The sequence below is a fragment of the Notechis scutatus genome, chromosome 6 (genome assembly GCF_049901735.1).
Source record: "Notechis scutatus isolate UNSWTSFEM ecotype Mainland chromosome 6, rNotScu1.2, whole genome shotgun sequence".
Classification (NCBI taxonomy): Eukaryota; Metazoa; Chordata; class Lepidosauria; order Squamata; family Elapidae; genus Notechis; species Notechis scutatus.
Genome location: NC_142014.1, coordinates 59,751,012 through 59,769,607, shown reverse-complemented (window position 1 = coordinate 59,769,607; position 18,596 = coordinate 59,751,012). Strand labels below are relative to the sequence as shown.

At 33.5% G+C, this 18,596-nt stretch overlaps 1 protein-coding gene across 4 annotated transcripts; it reads right to left on the bottom strand.

Moving 5' to 3' along the window:
• Nucleotides 1–1,508: 1,508 nt before the first annotated feature.
• NUP37 (nucleoporin 37) lies at nt 1,509–18,588 on the bottom strand. 4 transcript variants are annotated; one of them, XR_015750138.1, is made up of 10 exons: nt 18,503–18,588; nt 17,726–17,911; nt 16,311–16,435; nt 13,598–13,670; nt 11,490–11,581; nt 8,263–8,353; nt 7,041–7,222; nt 6,255–6,305; nt 4,769–4,881; nt 1,509–2,576 (listed from the first exon to the last, which is right to left on the bottom strand). XR_015750138.1 is itself a non-coding variant. In XM_026695019.2 (10 exons), exons 2-10 carry the CDS (start codon nt 17,879–17,881, stop codon nt 2,463–2,465), a joined length of 978 nt encoding a protein of 325 aa, XP_026550804.1. In that variant the 5' UTR covers nt 17,882–17,911; nt 18,503–18,588; the 3' UTR covers nt 1,509–2,462. The 4 variants fall into 4 exon arrangements, 3 of the variants coding, with proteins under 3 accessions (XP_026550804.1, XP_087824564.1, XP_087824565.1); XM_026695019.2 differs by having other exon boundaries at nt 4,769–4,862; XM_087968438.1 differs by having other exon boundaries at nt 4,769–4,862; nt 18,073–18,536.
• Nucleotides 18,589–18,596: the final 8 nt, after the last annotated feature.

Sequence of the window (18,596 nt, the reverse complement as noted above, 5' to 3'; positions counted from 1 at the left end):
CACTGTAACTACATAGCCAAAAAGGCATTAAGAGTCGTTAACCTAATCATACGTAGTTTTTTCTCTGGTAATATCACACTACTAACCAGGGCATACAAAACATTTGCTAGACCAATACTTGAATACAGCTCATCAGTCTGGAACCTGCATTACATATCTGATATTAATACAATTGAGAAAGTCCAGAAATATTTCACAAGAAGAGATCTCCACTCCTCTACTCGTTGCAGAATACCTTATGCCACCAGACTTGAAATTCTAGACCTAGAAAACCTAGAACTATGCCGCCTTCGGTCCGATCTAAGTATAGTATATAAAATTATATATTGCAATGTCCTACCTGTCAATGAATACTTCAGCTTCAACCATAACAATACAAGAGCACACAATGGATACAAACTCAAGGTTAACCGCACCAAACTTGATTGCAGGAAATACGACTTCAGCAAGAGTGGTCAATGTCTGGAATACTCTACCTGACTCTGTAGTTTCTTCCCCAAACCCTAAAAACTTTAACCTTAGACTGTCTACTATTGACCTCACCCCTTTCCTAAGAGGTCTGTAGGGGGCGTGCATAAGCGCACCGACATGCCTAACGTCCCTGTCCTATTGTTTTTTTATAAGTCTTATAATCGCTTGACAAAATAAATAAATGAATAAAAATAAATAAAAAGTTAACATCCATAGTTACATGGAAATGCATGCAGGCATAAATAAATGGCTAATTGATAGAAATTGTGATCAAAGAAAACATCCTTTGCACACAGAGGAAACAAATTACCCTATGCACACTATGATTTTCAAGAAGTCATTGATAAAATTTCTCATCGGAGGCTTTTGAATAAATTTAGCAGCTATGAATTGAAATTTGTTTTTATATACAGTACATTGCCAACTGATCAAAAAAATAAGATGTCTTAATGGCCACTACAATGGATTTTAAATGGGATTTAGTGTATTTGTGGAGGGCACATCTATCAATGACTCTTAATTTTAAAGATTTAATGCTTTGACATGTACAAAAATTGCAAAGAAAAGGATGATTTAAAGGTGAAATACTGTGCAAAAAGAAATATCCCAGGAAGTTTGTTAATGTACTTCAAAAACTCTAACAGATAAGCTAATGATTTAATTAAAGCAGATAAATAAAATGGATTTTTGAAGTAGAGCCATTGATTACAAAGCCATTATTTTCCAGTTAATTTTTTTTACAAATCTTTCACACAGTTTTAGCTCATTAATACCGGTAGCTTTTAGGAAGAACAAACTGTTTGTATTTTTAAGGTTTGTTGAAGCTTTGCGGTGCAATTTATTTTTGTTTTTGTTATATAAAAGGACAGATGGAAATCCATTGTAGCAAAAAAAACATTAACATTTGAATAAAATAAGTGCCCTCAATATATATTTACCGAATATTTGTTTCACTTCTTGCAGTCTTTATATTTGGGCAACATCAGACATCTAATAGTCATTTTAATTTTAATGCGAAATAAAATATTGACACATTGTTATTTAGAAAAGCAAATTTATTTAAAACATGCTTAATTAAAAACATTTTTGTGTCTGATTTGTATCATAACAGTTTGTAAGAATCCTTCCCATCACATACTATCAACATACATATGAAATAAATAAGTTTGAATTTGCAGTTGTGAAAAATCCCTTTTACATTTTTATTACAGTTGCATTTTCAAAAACATTGTCTTGTGCAGGTCCTAATCAGAAGAATGGAAATTTATGGACATTTTTAATTTTTAAGCAACTGAAGGATACATTTTGCTCATTTAGAAACCTGGAAAAACTTGAGTTTTAGTTTATCATGACAAAAAAAAAGGTTCTTAACATCTGTTAGGTATACAATTTAATTTCATTGTAGAAATTGACCTCTTTGTTCCTGTTTTGGATTTGTCTTTTTTCTCAATATATTCAGTTATAAAAGTTACCAGCCAATAATTGAGATTATTTATTGCAACCATATCATGTCTCACTATCTACAGTTGGCATAGCACTTCATGATATCACAGATGTACACATTCATCTCAGGAATCAATTTTTATTAAGAAATATTCACTTTTACAGATTTTTGCTATGCTTTGTCAATGAACATTATAGGCTGAGATGGGATCTGAACCAACATTTTGGTAATGATATCAAAGTGTATATCTTTCCATATAGGCAATCTATTTGAACTGTTTTTCTTGGCTGCACTTCCTTTTAAACTTATGAAAATTTGCACAAGAGATTATTTCAACAAGATTTGCACAGAAAATGTTGAGTACAATGCCCTGTTAAATTCAGCTGCACTTCTAAAACTAGAAAAAAAGTCTAAAATCTGCAGAACTTCAATCAAAAGCAATGTTTCTATAAAAAAAGTATAAAATAAGCCAACTATATTATTTCAACTCTTCCTTCCCTTAATTATTATCTTATACTTTAAACTACTATACAGTAGTTGTTTTTTTTTATATTTCAGTCACCCAAAAATATACTTTATGATCTCCTCCCATGGCACATAGTGGAAGGGTCCTATGCCAGGTTAAACCAGATCCTAAGGGTGCAGAACCAATAAGGATAGGCTGTAGAGACAATAAAGGTGAATTAGTTTAGTTATTCTTTCTAATTAAAATCTAGCATATAGTAAGACAACTTCAAAAGAAAATTTCAAAATACTTTTTAGCTGTTGGGCTGTGACCAGGGGTAGGATTCAAATTTTTTAACAAACGGTTCTGTGGGCGTGACTTAGTTGGTGGGAGTGGCTTGGTGGACATGTGACTGGGTGGACATGGCTTGGTGGTCATGTTATTGGCTGGGCGTGGCCAACTCAATATCACTCACATCGAGGCACGCATCTCCTCGCCTGACCTCTCATGACTGTGGGGATGCTGCAACAGTTGTAAGTGTGAAAAATGGTCATAAATCACTTTTTTCAGTGCCATTGTAACTTTGAATGTCACTCCACACAAGCAAAGTACCAGCAAAGGAGTGGGAAAAAACTTGAGACATTCCTGAGACAGGAAGCCTAGTCCTGCCAAGAATGCAATAAGGGTTAATGGAGAGGCAGTTTCTGTAAGCAACAGCAGAATGTTTCCTTCCTGCCTTCCTGACAGGATTGTGCCAGTAATTTCTTCTAACAACCAGTTCTCCGAACTGCTTAGAATGTTAACAACCGATTCTAGTGAATAGGTGCGAACTGGTAGAATCCCACCCCTGGCTGTGACCCAGCAATCATCACTGGAATTGGATATAAGTTCAGAATTTCTAAATGTCAAGATAGTTTGCTTCTAAATTTGAAACTAAAAGCTACAAAATTAATGCTTTGGACAAAGAATAAGCTATACAAGTAAAAATAATAATCTACTGTCAGTGCATGAAGGTAAATTCAAAGATAAATTGAGACAGTCCTCCTAATCTTTTAAAGACCTGACACTGCATCTAGAAGCCAGCACTTTCATTTAATTGCTTTACTGTTTTTCCACAGTAATACCTAGATTTACCTTTGTCATAACCTATCCCCTTTACATCACATTCCAAATATAGTTTACTCTGACAGCTAAACTTTAAGAACAGATGATGTTTGTAAACATTTTGCTCTGCCGCTCTTGGTGACTAAATACTTTTTCTCATTTTCTCTGGTAAAGATGAAAATCAGCAAAATCAGTCATAATATATCATAGAATACATCATTTTAAGAAATGCACTCTTTTAGACTTAGAACTTAGAAAATCAGGAGGAAGACAGAAATGTCTTGCTAAATCAATGTGTAGCTACACTGAGATCTATAGAAGTTCTTCTATTATATGATTTACATTAAATGAAAGTATAAGCACTATGCTATTTTTGTAGCTTCTAATATTCATTCTACCAGATAAAGAATTTTGTGAAATTCAACTCTCTTATAAGGTATTACCTTAGATTATTCTTTTAACTGGTTCTCATTATTGCTTTCTGGAAATCAAATCCACTGGACATCAGAATCAAATTTGTGCAATGCATACCATGTATAAGATACACAGATATGATTTTAATTATCTTCATCCTCGAGTTCCTTTTGAGTTCAGAGGATTGAGATAGAATAATTTATTCTCAAGTCTTTTCCAGTAGACTCAGCTTTGCTTTCCAAATCTATTTTGTAATCATTTCAACTCATATGGTAAGCCAGAGGCCAAATTTTACTAGTTTAGTACTATTTTAAGAAAACACAATCATGACACAAATTTAATTATTAGTAATACTATATGTCTTAAATTGTACAGCTTGCCTATTAAAACTATTAAAGCCAGGTGAACCTAGAATATATTTTCATATGCTCCAAATGTCCTCAGCAAATCCCCTACAACCAGAATCTAAAAGGGATTTTGCTTCTTAAGCTGCCAATTTCCATGGCTTTTAATACATTGTTTTTTAAAACTGAAGCTATTACCAAGAACATTGTCCACTGCATCATGAGAATCTAATGTTTAAAAGCAGTAAACTAAAAAAGTCCTTACAAGCATGCTTAAGTCTTTAAAGAGAACATGTCTAAAGTAACTTTCTGAATTCCAGCCTATATTTTTTTTTATTTTGACCGTGCAAATGCAGTTTTCCTTGAGATGTTCTGATAAAGTAGATTCAAAGCATATGAAATCCAAGTGAGAAGTAAATAAAAGAAAATTTCCCACATTGGATTACATTTGATTTGTCATGTAATCATAATAAGTTGCTTAAAGACAAAATTGTACAGAAATTTTTAAAAAGTGGATTTTACATTTTTGATTTTTCATAAATTTACCTGAGGATGACCTAAATGATGAACCAGAAGTTGACTGATCATTTTTCCTGGATAGCCAGTAGTAGCGAACAAATTTTCATTCACTCGGGACCATCTAAAGACAAAAAGAGAATCTAAACAAAATTTTAAAATAGATTATGTTCAATATAATTGTGAAAAAATCAAAATTAAACACTTCTAAATTTCATCATTTCAATGGGAGAGTTAGGTATAATAATAGATCTTTTCCAATGAATTCAGTGAATCATTTCAGAAGACTTTTGGAAATATTTTATATAATGTAGGCAAGACATTAAAGAAACTATATCTTTTGGAAGGTTTGTGCAGCTGTTAGGAAGACTGTCCACAGCTGTCAGTGTATGCATGTGGCTTCATTTTTGGTTGGAATACAGGGAGATGTTATCTATGCATATACATAATCATGCACTTTTTTTTGAAGCATCTGAGTGAATCATTCCAGAGACATAGCTACTTTAAAGTAGGATGCTTTTTTATACTGATGTTAGGTTTCTCCTTCTGAATGTTCTGCATAGGGCTAACACGTGTATGTACATGCATGCACAAATCTTTTTGCTGTGTTTTGCTCAAAATACAATAATACAGGTAGTCCTTGACTTACAACAGTTCATTTAGTGACTGTTTGAAGTTACAATGGCACTCAAAAAAGTGACTTATGACTATTTTGGGGAAGTAATTATTTCATTCTATTATACTGTGGTCAGACCCACCTCAAGGACTGTACTGTGTGCTTAAGAAAGTTTCAGAAAAAAATGTAACAAGTTTCAAGGAAAGACAATTAAAAGTTCAGGGATTAGAAAGCAAGTCTTGTTTATTTTATTACCGGCATAAAGCTTCTTACTCTGGCATCTCCGAGGGTTTGCATCCTAAATCTGCCCTTTGGGACATGAAATCATGCATTTAAATTATAGGCACGCGAATTCTGATTGAATGTTTGAAAAAAGATATGCAGCTGAACAGTGAACATTATCAAAAGATGTGATGGATTCTACTTAATTGTATGTGCTCAAGCTGGAATGGTACCTCTCTAACATGCCTTAACTTGGATTCCTGCACTGAGCAAGGGCTTGGACATGACAATCTTTCTAACTAATGTAAACATTATTTATACATTGTGCTACAATTCTCCCTTATTTCCTATTTCATCCCATTTTCTTAACAAACTTTCATTTTCTAACTAAGTCATTTGAAAGCTCAATGTTTTAAGACTCAATGTAGTCTCCCCAATGTTTTAAGATTACAATTTTCAGAGTTCCCAAGCATAAAAATCAAGTTAGATAACAGAAAGAGTAAAATATTAACAATTTAAAATAAAACTTAAAAAAAAAATACAATTATCTCTCAAATGCAAACTATATCTATAAATAAGATATAGCAAAAGCTAAACCTTGTAGTCCTATATCAATGATTAATGGAGAAGTCAGTTAATCAAATGCATCAATTAAGTATATATCTATATAAAACTTACTTGAATAACCTAGCTCTATCTGCATGGACAGGCCTCTTATCCAAAGGGTAACTAAAAGAGAGAATAATTTATAATAATACAAATCATTAATTCCTGTTGAGAAGTAGGTCATGCACAATTTGGACTGCATGACTTCATTCTAAGATAACAATCAGAAGTGCATGCTATCCAACAACTTTATTTGTAAAAAAGGCTGCCACTTAAAAACCACAAAATGGTTGCTTTCCAGCATAATTTTAAAAGCATTTCACATGGAAATTACTTTTGAGAATATGTAGATTTGAGTAATGTACAAAAAGAATTGCTAGAAAAAGAGATATTTTAATTCTCTTTATTCAACCCACATATACAAAGGAAATGGTGCATAAAGTAAAGAAATGCAGTGCAAATATTTTCCTATCTTTATTCTCTGTCCATGTTTTCCTTTTCTTGGCTTTTTATATTAATATTAATTGCAAATACAAATTTAGGAAGTTATTTTTGTAAACCAGTAAGTGATTTCTTGAAATTATTCTTTTTACAGTGCAATTCATTTTTTGCATCATAAAAAGTATGTTAACTATGTGAATTATCATACTGTAGTCTTTTACAGTAAAGTCTATAATCACAGAAAATTAGATCTCCTAAGCATCTCCTTTTTTTCTTTGTACTTCTAAATCAAACAGCCACAACAGGGCATGTAGTCTTAATAATAAATATTTTGTGCATATTTTTTAAAAAGCCAACCTTTAAAATAGTCATCTATTATACTGAAACAATAAAAATGCATTGAATATTTTATGATACCTAGATCGAGTAATGTCCCAGATAAACCAGTCATTTCCTGCAACTGCTCCAATTTTAAAAGTATTTTTTAGGCACCAGTTTGCTGACATTAGTGGTGTTTGATCAGTTGTGAGAGACAAGATAGCCTGATGTGTCACAAGATCATAGAATCGAATAGTTCCATTCTTTTCTGCTACCATCAACTACAAATGAAAGATAACAGTCAGTTGCAATTCTTGGGATATGGGGTTATTTAGACTTCTTTATCCTGTACACCCTATAGCGACAGTGCAATCAAGAATTATTATAATTAAATTCTGGTTTTTCTATGTCTAACATTCAAAAATGAATTATAACTGAAGAACTTGGTATGAGGCCAACTCCATCATTTATGATAATTCAATAATTCATTAAATCATAAACACAAAGTATGAGAAATATGGGAAGAACTGAAGATTAAAGCACATGACATCATCTAGCAATATAAATCCACAAAACAGATCATACTTAGATGTAATGAATTCCAACTAGTTTTAAAACGTAGCAATAAATTAAAACATGGCAACCCAAATTTGTTCTCATGCCCATTAGACATTGCAAAGGCCAGAAAGTCAGACCTCCTTCAAATAAGAGTTATCAAAGTGACTTTTTTTTAATACTAGGGTTCAGCAAGTACTATCAGTACTTACTTTTAAAGCAGCCCCAAAGATCCATTTATAGTTCAGGTTTTTTCCTCTGAATACCTCTGCTATTACTCGTAATTAGGACTGAAATTTTATCATTTTGGAGAGCTATTTTAATTTTTATACCATTTGGCTTTAAAATTCATTTCATTTGTTTTATTTCCCTTACATAAGAGTTTTGGAAAGCTTAAAGACTGTCTAGACAGTAAATAAGTAAAGAGCATGGAAGAAAATTATTTTACCTGACAATAAATGACAGGTTCAAGATGCTTTGAAAATAACGAGGCTAGACCATTTTAATAATTAAATTATCATAGTATGATAATACATTTTTTTAAAAATCCTCTCAAATAGGGAAGCAGTAGAGTTAATCCCCAGTCACTTTACCTTTTTCCAATAGCTTAAACTAAGAAGTAGATTACCATTTCTAAAGCAACATATAATGTGCCTTTAACTGCATAGCTTGCACTTTTTTCAGAGTGTGAATACTGGAAAATACTGAAATGCTTCAGTTTTATATACAATTATTGTAAAGAGCTCCCAGTTTCGTTGATACTTGCCTTGAATGCATCCTCAGGATGCCAGCCCACACTCATTCCAGGAGAACGCAAAACAAAATAAGCTCTTAAATTTTCTTCTAAATCCCAGACTCTAAACATAAAAAAGATTAGGGTTTAAGGAGGTTATACATTGTTACCCCTTCCTAGCACAGTAAAGATCTGGTCTTTTCAACCTAAATGCAATTGACAGAAGATAGAATGTACATACTGTATATTTTAATTGATTAATATCAGTGGGTGATGGTTATGAAATTGATAGAAAAAAATGAGACAGGAAAATACTTTTTATTTTCTTGATACTTTTTTATATTGCTATTATATTTTAATCCATACTATAAATAAATAAATAAATAAATAAATAAATAAATAAATAAATAAATAAATAAATAAATAAATAATAGTTTAATTCAAATGCTGGGATCTCCAAATTTGGAGATTAGAACCCCTTTTTTAAAAGTGCATATCTGTGAAAACAAAGAATATCTATTTGATTACATAATCTGCAGACAAAGCCCTTTTTTCTGGTGCCAGAAATCTTGCCTTGTAGATTTTTCCAAGCCAAATCAACACTGTGTTTACGTATTAAAAAATGAACTTAATATAATTCACGACAGTGAATCATTTTGGCAAAAGGATCATGTTCTCTTCCTGAGCCAAAGAAGCAAAAGAGAATTGTGTCAATTTTACAGTTCATGACTTTATGCTTTAATTCATGCTTTAATTTACTTTAAATTTTGCTGCAATATAAAGATCACATTCAGTTACAGAATATATTCAGAGTACTTTCCTGCCTCCCTTATACTGCAACATGTTCTGTTATTCATGGAATTGTCCATTTCATGGACAATTCATGGTCTTTTTGAATCAGAACACGATTTCTCTAATTTTAATACCCAGTTCTTCTGTAACCACTGTTGCTGTACCATACGTAAGCTGACCAGTATGTTTGATAGCTGCTTTAATTCTTGCAAGCACCTTATTCACATCCTTCATTATAGATATCAGGACATTTTGGGGCACTACTTGCAATGCTGACAGTCTTTGTCTTTCTACTGGTAATTCTGTCTTTGTTTTTCTATTGGTAATTCTGTATATAATTTTCTCTTTTAATTCTTCTTGAGGCGAGGGTGGAGGAATCAATTCATAGGTTGTTTCAGTGCCAGCTTGTACTAGCTCTGTTGTTAGTTCTAAGTTATTATTTCTATAGTTCGTATCAACTGTTTCCCTTGTCTGTAGAGATTTTCAGTCATCCAGGTCATGGTTGTCCCAAAGGTGCTTTTTCAAGAGACAACTGGCCTTCCTTGTTTTTCTTTTAAGACATTTCGTTTCTTATCAAAGAAGTGACTTCAAATTTGGATGAGAAGCGAAACATCTTCAAAGAAAAGCCCCTTACATTTGCAATTGTTATCTGAGTTTCTTTTACTCTTCTTTTCTTTTTGGGTCTTCCATTTTCAAAAATCGTTTGAATCTCTTCCAGTTCTGTATCACTGAATATTATCTTATTAAAGAAGATAACAAATCTTATTTGATTTGCTGATCATTGATCAGTGATACTCTTTTACAGGCTTCAAGCATTCACTTTTAACTTCGTTGGTTCTAATTGTCAAACACAGTATACTTTTGTCATTCCTGGTTGTTCTTCCAGGAATATTATAGGACTACAGGGTCCTATAATCATAGCATCTGAACTTGTTACCCAATTGTTCACAGCTGTCCAGGAAATCTAATATCTGACCATAGTCCTTGCTGATCTGGGTAACAACTGGTCTTGTATAGGATTCTTTTCGGGGGGTTTTTCTTCTTCATATTAAATGGGTTATTTAGACTGACCATTCTGCTAAAATCTGTCTGGCATGGATGATCTTTTTGGTAGTATATATTACTGCCTGTATAAGTGACAACCACATCAGAGCATCATAATCCCCTGGTGGTGGATCCATATATCTGCTTATCCCAGGTCCTTGTGAAAGACTTGATAGGTGGATTAAAACTCCAAATCTATTAATAATTAATAATGTGATTATTATTATGTACTGGAATCTAAGAGAAGCACATGGTTTCTTTTTAAAATGAAAGGAGGATGAAATAGATATCCTGCATTGTAAAATTTTAGTCACTCAATAAAATCTTGAGGAAAAAGATAAAGTGAATGACTTAAAACAAAAACCAGATCAGTGTACGTAATGAAAATGCTACACAGATTTTATACTACAACAGCTTAAAATTATGCTAATAGATAATCAAGGCCAGATCTTTAGTCACGTATTTCATGTATATCTAAACTAACTTGGGAATAATTTTTTCTAAACTGGATGAGACTCAGTAATTAGCTCAGTTTTCAAGACAACCAGAAATGGTGATGACAGTATTGTTTTGCTATTTTTCCTCATTAAATCACAAGAATTCATAATGCTTTGTGGACCATCCTTAGCAATTTTCTGTAGTTGAATTTGAGATGAGCTATGTATTTCTACATGTTATTTTTATCTGTATATCATATTATTCTTCAAGTAGTCAAATGACTGGCAAATTTTCTGTAAAAGGCAGAATTACTACATTATTTATGTTTTTAAAGCATATGATAACATTATGTACTATCCTTTAATTAACAGAATATTCTATTTCTGGTATTACTAATGTTACTAAAACATTATTTTGGATGCATCCTCATACTAGTATGAGTAATTGTACAGTAATTGGTACATTTGTACTAAATCATGAAATTAGTAAGTTATTTTTTATACTCACTCAAGCAGTTAAAAAACAGTTCTGCATAATCCTATTACTGAAATAATATAAAATAAGGGACAAAGGCAGGGATAATCTAAGAGACAGGAACAGAAAATACTGTATATCCCACTTCCAATGAGTTTTTCAGAATGTTCAAGAAGTATTACTGAATGTTCAATCTCAGAAGATTGTGTCTTCACAAAGACACAGGATGGGAAGAGCAAGAAGAGCAATTTGAAACACTCTTGTCCTTTATTCTTACAGCATGAATCCATTCAAACTGCCTCCTTGAAAACCCATCACCCAAATAGGCCAAAATAGATCATCTATTTGCTACAATAATCATCCAAATACTAGAATTCTGTGTGTTTGCATGTAGCTTCTAGCTATTAACTAAACTAATTATGTAGAAAAATTCTACAAAAATATCAATTTCTACATGTTCAATTTTTTCACATTTATATAAAATAGTAATATTTCACTAACGAAATACATACCTGCATGTGTGGTCATCACTCACACTTGCAATTTCTTGACCTTTAGGTGAAAATACCAAATCATTAATGTAATCTGAATGGCCTTCCAAAGTCTGTTAATAAAAAGGAGAAATATCTTTTATTACAGAATTAAGACAAAGATGGCATTTTAAAAGAAGTAAAATCAGCCAAGGTAAAATCAAGGCACCGTTTTAAGGCATAGTAAAGAGACGATAGCAAGATTGTGATCAAAATATAAGACCAAGACTCAAGTCATTTAGGTTGAGGATTTTGCTGGTTGAAACTATATTTTGAATTGTAGCTTTGAGGGAAATAAAGTCAACATGACTTTAGTTTTATAAAGAAACCATCTGGCATGTTTAGATTTAATTTATTCAAACAGTTATCAGTGTGGTATACTATGAATTACACTGCAATAGCCTGTACAAACACTAATTCCATTCTAAAGCCATCTTTGCTATTGGAAGTTTCAGGCCTAATGATAAATAAATCTAAGTCACTAGAATAGTTAAATAATACTTCTCTCATTTTTCTGTCCCACTATCAACAGGAATTGGCTATTGCCATTATTTTATTCTTGCTTGGGTCTCTTGTAGCACATGCTACAGAACCAATGCATCATAAATGCAGAATTTGACTGCACTGCTTTTGAACTTTGGGTTAATTTGTTACATTGTATCTAATTTTACAAGTAAGGTTCAAATGTTAATGAGACATAGAGGTCGTCCTTGCTTAAAATCCATTTGTTCAATGACTGCCAAAGTTACAATGGTGCCGAACAATGAATTTATAGCTGGTGCTTAAAGTCCTGGCTGTTGCAACATCTCCCATAGTCACCTGATCCAAAAATTCAGGTACTTGGTAACCTGCTCACACATATGACCAACTGCAACTTCTCAGTCACAATTGCCATTTGCAACTTTTCCTGGTTTCCCACAAGCAAAGTCAAGGAAGCAAGCAGGGAAGATTGCAAGTCTCCCTATTGGCCTTTCTTTGCTTGCATGCACTGTGCTTTCCTCCCTTTTGCTCCTTCTGCACTCACGCTACTCTGCAGCACTGCCCTTCACCAACTCATGCAAGGCCTGCTCAGGGCCTCCCTTGCCCTCCTGTGGTATTCCACACTGCTTATCCTTAAGATTGGACTCTTATTGCTTCCTGTTTTAAAAACCTGAAATGTCTTGGGATTATGTCAACTGGGATTGCCTGAATTGCCATCAATAAGCAATATGGTTACGTTTCATTATGCTTTCTGACCACTTAGCAATAGCAATCCTGGTCCCAATTGCCATCGTACTGTGAAGTCTATCTGTTTTGCTAATTCCACTGTTTTATTCATTTCTATTCATCCTATCAAATCTGGATGGTTATATGCTTCATTTATATTCAAATTGCTGCTGATTGCTTATATAAGGAAGTATTTCAAATCCAAAGATCTGTCACCGTGAGCTTGGGTCAAACACACATACATACTGAAAAACTAAGAATTCTGAAGTGAGGAATTACAGTATCAGAACTGAAATAGTTCACTTTATCAACACTGAGATCTATCCAAATTTTATCTCCTTCAGTTACTGTATATAACTAAAGAGGGAAAATACATTTTGTCCATGCTATTACTGAACAACTGGAGTAAGAAATCCTTGCACATTACCCAAAGATGTAACAGAATATCCAGTTGTACTTTCTGTTCACCTTTTATTTATTCATTAAATTTACATGCCACCCATCTCACAGTTCAAGGCAACCCTGAGCAGCTTCTTAAATATGTCATAAATTAATTTCACCTTCATTCTTAATGGTTCAATCTCCTTTGGATTTATAAAGATATTCAATTTTATTTAAAATGTACACTAGAAGGAACTTAAATGGAACTTAGTTTTGAATTGCTGAAATAAATACTATCATGCTTATTCCATGCAAATGCGCTTCAAAAATGTCACATAGAATCACCTTTTAAAATACAAGATACAATGCAATTGTTTACGTCTATTTAAAATTTCTGAATGCAACCCATTATAATGCAATTTAATTTGCAATTTAAATTGATATGTATATCAATAAATATTAAAAGCCACTTTTTGTTATTATAATTTATTTTTTCTTCTCACCTTATATTCATTCTTATCTTTGAGGTCCGATGTGAATAACCTTAACTTTCTATCAGCAGCAGCAGTACAAAATCTAATATAATGAAACAGTTTATAAGTATTGTAATTTTGTGTAACGGCTGACATGTTATAGACTTCCTCAAATTATTTTATCATCATGAAAAAGTACATAATTATTAAACGTCTGCAATGTAGATAGTCCTCATTTAGCAACCACAATTGGGCAAGTCCATGTTGCTAAACAGAAAAGTATATAACAATAGGCTTTATGACCACTTCCCCTTTGGTCGTTAAGTAAGTCACTATAATCATTAAATAAAACATGTGACCAAAACTTGCAATTTGACTTCCACAGTCTACATTACCTGATTGTTCCAAGCTGATTGGGAAGCACATGATTAGTGATTACTTGACCGTGGCATGCTGTAACGGTCATCAATGTGAGGATTGGCCATAAAAATGTATTATTTATATCAATGTTACTTTGAATGGTTGCTAAATGAGGCAGTTGGTAAACAGAGATTATCAGTATATATGCATAATAGATCACAGCAAAGAAAGCAGTCTGTAATTATTTATATAGAGTTGTTACTTGTTCTTCAGTGAAAAAAGCATACAGCATAATATTTATCACCTATAAAGGATATTTTCTTTCCTGCTTAAGGTATATGATATAAATGATACATCCAAGAAAAATACATGGGGATGATATAAAAACACATTCTGACACAAAAGGTAAATAACAATTTGATTTGGAACACAAGATAGCTGTATATATGTGCCACGTGGCACTGCATTTTGCTGCTGTATTTGAGTTTTAGTTAGGGCTAATTTTGTTTTCTACAAGCAACTGATAAGTTAAAAATGGTTCATAGGAGTTTATTATTTGAAAATTATGTGTTATGTAAGAGGACACTGATATTGGTTCTTACTTGGGTTTCACTGCTCCTGTATTTGCTTTTTTTAAAGTGTCATTGTCTTCTATTAATTAGAAAAAGTGATTAGAGTCACAGTTTTGTATTTCTGGATTGTCTGTGCACATAGCATAGAAGGAACAGCAGCTTCTGCCCTTTTAAACTGGCAGCAGCAGGCATTTAGTGTCAGTGATGAACTAAGAGGCTTATGAAAATGCTGTAAAGTATTTTCTCCGAATCCCTCTATCCAATCTGTTTTATTGCCACAATTAATGCTTCAATGTTTCTGGGCAGATTTCTAAGACATTCAGTGACTGAGATAAAGTAATATTACACTGTATTTTTTAATATTTCTTGTATGATATACTTTTTAAATTTCCTGTTTTTTCATATTAATGCCAGTTGCTTGAGCAGAAGAGAATGAAAATATGCTATTGTACTGATATCTCTCCTAAGTTCTGCTGTAATGCTTTATCACTGAGGGCTCTCCCGGACAGAGATGAGCAAAATATAAAAGCCAAAAATATATAATCCCAGCAGGTCACTCAAAGATTGAAGACCATCCCACTATCCAGATAAAGCAAGGAGACAGCAATACAGGAAGATGATGGAGGGATATGATCACTTTGTAGTCTACAAAGACATAACTTCATACTGCATGGGAGAAGACAATGGTAAACCATTCCTTGTCTATGGAGATTCTCAGTCATCCAGCTCATGGTTGTCCGAAAGGTGCTTTTTCAAGAAGCAATTGGACTTTCTGGTTTTTCTTTGAAGACGTTTTGCTTCAGAACTGAAGAAGAAACTTTGGTATAAACAATTCCTTGTATTTAACAAGAAACTGCATGGATAGACAGAATAAAATGATTAATAAGATAGCTCCAGATGATGGGGCCCTCAGGTCAGATGGTGCTCAACATGCTACTGAAGAAGAGGTGAGGATCTTTATGAGTGTTAATAGTACTTATGATGAGGCTGGATCATAAGATCATGACTAGACATGCCTTTGTAGTGTCTAATTGTGATGTCGCTATGAAGGATAAGAAAATCCAAAGCTTCAAAGCCAGAATTACAGTGAGACTTTGGAATGTAAATAATGTAAGCATGGAAAAAATCAACACAATAACAAACATATTGAATCCATCACCAGTTATTTGTAAAAAAATAATAAAGGTGGGATACAGAACAAACAAATATTGATACATTACACATCAGTGAAATTAAATGGACAGTGTGGGGATATTGGGATGTCCAGAACTTTGAGGACGAGTCGTAACTAGAGCTAGTCTGGTCTAGTGGTTAAGGCACCAGGCTTAATCAACCAGGAGATTTTGAGTTTTAATCCTGTCTTAGTCATGAAAACCATTTTGGGCCAGCCCCTCCAGGGTTGTTAAAGTGAATCTGGCTTCCCCATTGACTTTGTTACCAGAAGAGTATAGGATCCGAGGACAGTGTAACTGCCAAGCTTCCAAATTTCAATCACGTGACCATAGAGATGGTGCAACCATTGTAAGCGTGAAAAAGTTAACAGGTCACTTTTTTCAGTGCCGGTGTAACTTTAGTCACTAAACGAATGGTTGTAAGTTGAAGATTGCCTGTACTGAACTCCCCACATGACTTTGAGTTGTCATTTTCTTAGCTCAATCTACCTTAAGATTGCTGGGGAAAGGGGGAAGAGATATAATTAGGAGAGGTACACTATGCATTTGGTCTTGAATTCCCAGACAAAAGGCAGGATGCATAATTCATGTAAAAAAAAAACCAATTAAATTCTATCAAGTTTTTATTAGGCATATTACCTTATATGGGGAGGTAAAGCATCAAGTCTAGTTTCTGGGCTCCACACAATGGCATCAACTCTGCTTTCATGTTGAAAAGTCCTGAGAGTTTTATATTGTATTCCTTCCACTGCTGCATCTTCTTCCTAAAGATGTAATATTTTGATATACTTCGTAACAAATGAATAGGCTTGTTAAAATAAAACCCACCTCGTCATGAGATGCTTGCATACTCTTTTCCCTTGTAAACAAAATTAAGTGAATGCTGCAATCTGATATTGGTCTAGGAATAACTCCCATTGAACAAAGGATACATTCTAAGAAGAAATACATAATAGTTTACTGAAGCAATACTTGTATTTTTGTATGCATATACATAGTGAATCTGAAAGAAAATTAATTGCTGGATTTAAAAACTATGCATGTTTCTCTCCAAAAATGTTGGGAATCGAATGTTTCCAGGATTACAGGACAACTTGGTATTATGGATAGGTTTACTGCATGTTAGGTGCTTTTTTATTTATGCTGGTATTGTTTACTGCCCAAATCTTTCAGAAATGGAAGGGAAAATAAATAAATGAGCAAATAAATACAAGAGGTATTATGAAAATGAAGCCTTATTATAAATCTTATTATGAAATTTCATAAATGCTATCAGGTTTTTTTAACCAATGTGACAGTATGAATACATGGGTAATTTAGTTTATTTAATACATATTAATATATAACACTTATGTGTTCTTTTTATATACGTTAGATAGTGAAATTCCAAAAGGACAGTTTGTTCCTCCTGGAACAAACTGGCTCATTTAAAAAATCCTGGCTCATTTAAAAAAGTAATGTCTGTTGAGGCATGCACTTTGCCTTATTATGTTCTACTTTATCAGATAATCTCCAGAGATAATTGGGACATGTGGAAGAGGGAGGAAATAGCAATCATAAGTGTCAAACAATAAAGAAATGCACAAAGTGAGATTATAAGAATTACTCTTGGGTATGCCACAAATGTTTTTGCACTTAATATACAGGTTGTAAAAATGCCTTGCCTATGCAATTCATGGGTAATGAAATAATTTTTTTGATGAATTCTACCTTGCACGCTTTAATATGAATTTGATCTTTGTAATTATTTTGTTTAAGAATGATGCTAAGACCAATCACTGAGTCTCGTGGGGAATTCAGGATAATGGCTGAAATGAACTGCAGCCCTCCAAAGTTTACGCCTCAATACATTTATTAGTCTTTAAACAGCACAATACTTTGCTGCTGCTTCTGCAATGGATTTACCAATTATCCTTTGGAAACTTCTGTTTTAGATATATCTTGTCTATTGAGTTTCTAAAACACTTTCCTCAAATTTCAGATGTAGCTCAAAATGTAGTCTTTGTTTTCAAATTAAGGCTTCCACATAAATTTAAAAATTAGAGTATACTCACCTGGAATCTGCAAGTCCCAACAACTACGTAATTGTTGCCACCATATGCAATGAGTGATTCTGCAGTACCACAGTCAAATGGATTGAATTCTACCACATGCACATAATCCTTACATTCTACAGTATAGGCTGCCCTTCGGAAAGTCTCCTGCTTCATCTTCGGCCGAAGGAACCAGAAGAATACTTTCTGTAGTTGGATAAGAAAGGCATTCTAAACGCCGAATTCTACAGGCACATTTTTCAGCTAAGAACTTTACCTGAAAAATTACAGCTTTGGTAGCTTAATTCTTCCGTTTATTAACTCAGAATAACTTTAATGTCACTTTAAATGTAAGCTGATCGGCATACCTTAAAATGAAATCTCGTTGCATACAGCTCCAAAGGGTCACCGCCTCCAAGATACTCTACATAAAACCTAAGCCCTTAAATATTTGAAACTACATTTAAACCAGTGCAACCAATACATAATAAAGGAGTAAGAGATGGCAAAATAAGACGTTTTGGGGATGGTTCGTGTTCGCTAACCTTTTAGCTAACCTACTGAGCTCGGCCGGGCCGTGCACAGATCACCCCAAATGTCCCGGTGGGGGGAGGCAGGCTTAGAAGACAGCAGGCTGAAGCGAATTCTTTCTGCATGAATCAGCCTCGCCCCGTATAGCTCATTCCTCATCTCAGAGGAATGAGCTTCCACAGGTCTAGAATTACGCGGGAAAAAGAAACTGTCGAGCGCCCGCACCACCCCCAACAGCTTTCAGAACAATTTTTCCCACAAATTTACCCATCAAATTCCCGCGGCTAATTCGCCAGAGCGCAGGACTTCCGGATAGCTTCACTCTTCCACCCGGAGAAAAAAAACACTTCCGGGTCATCAA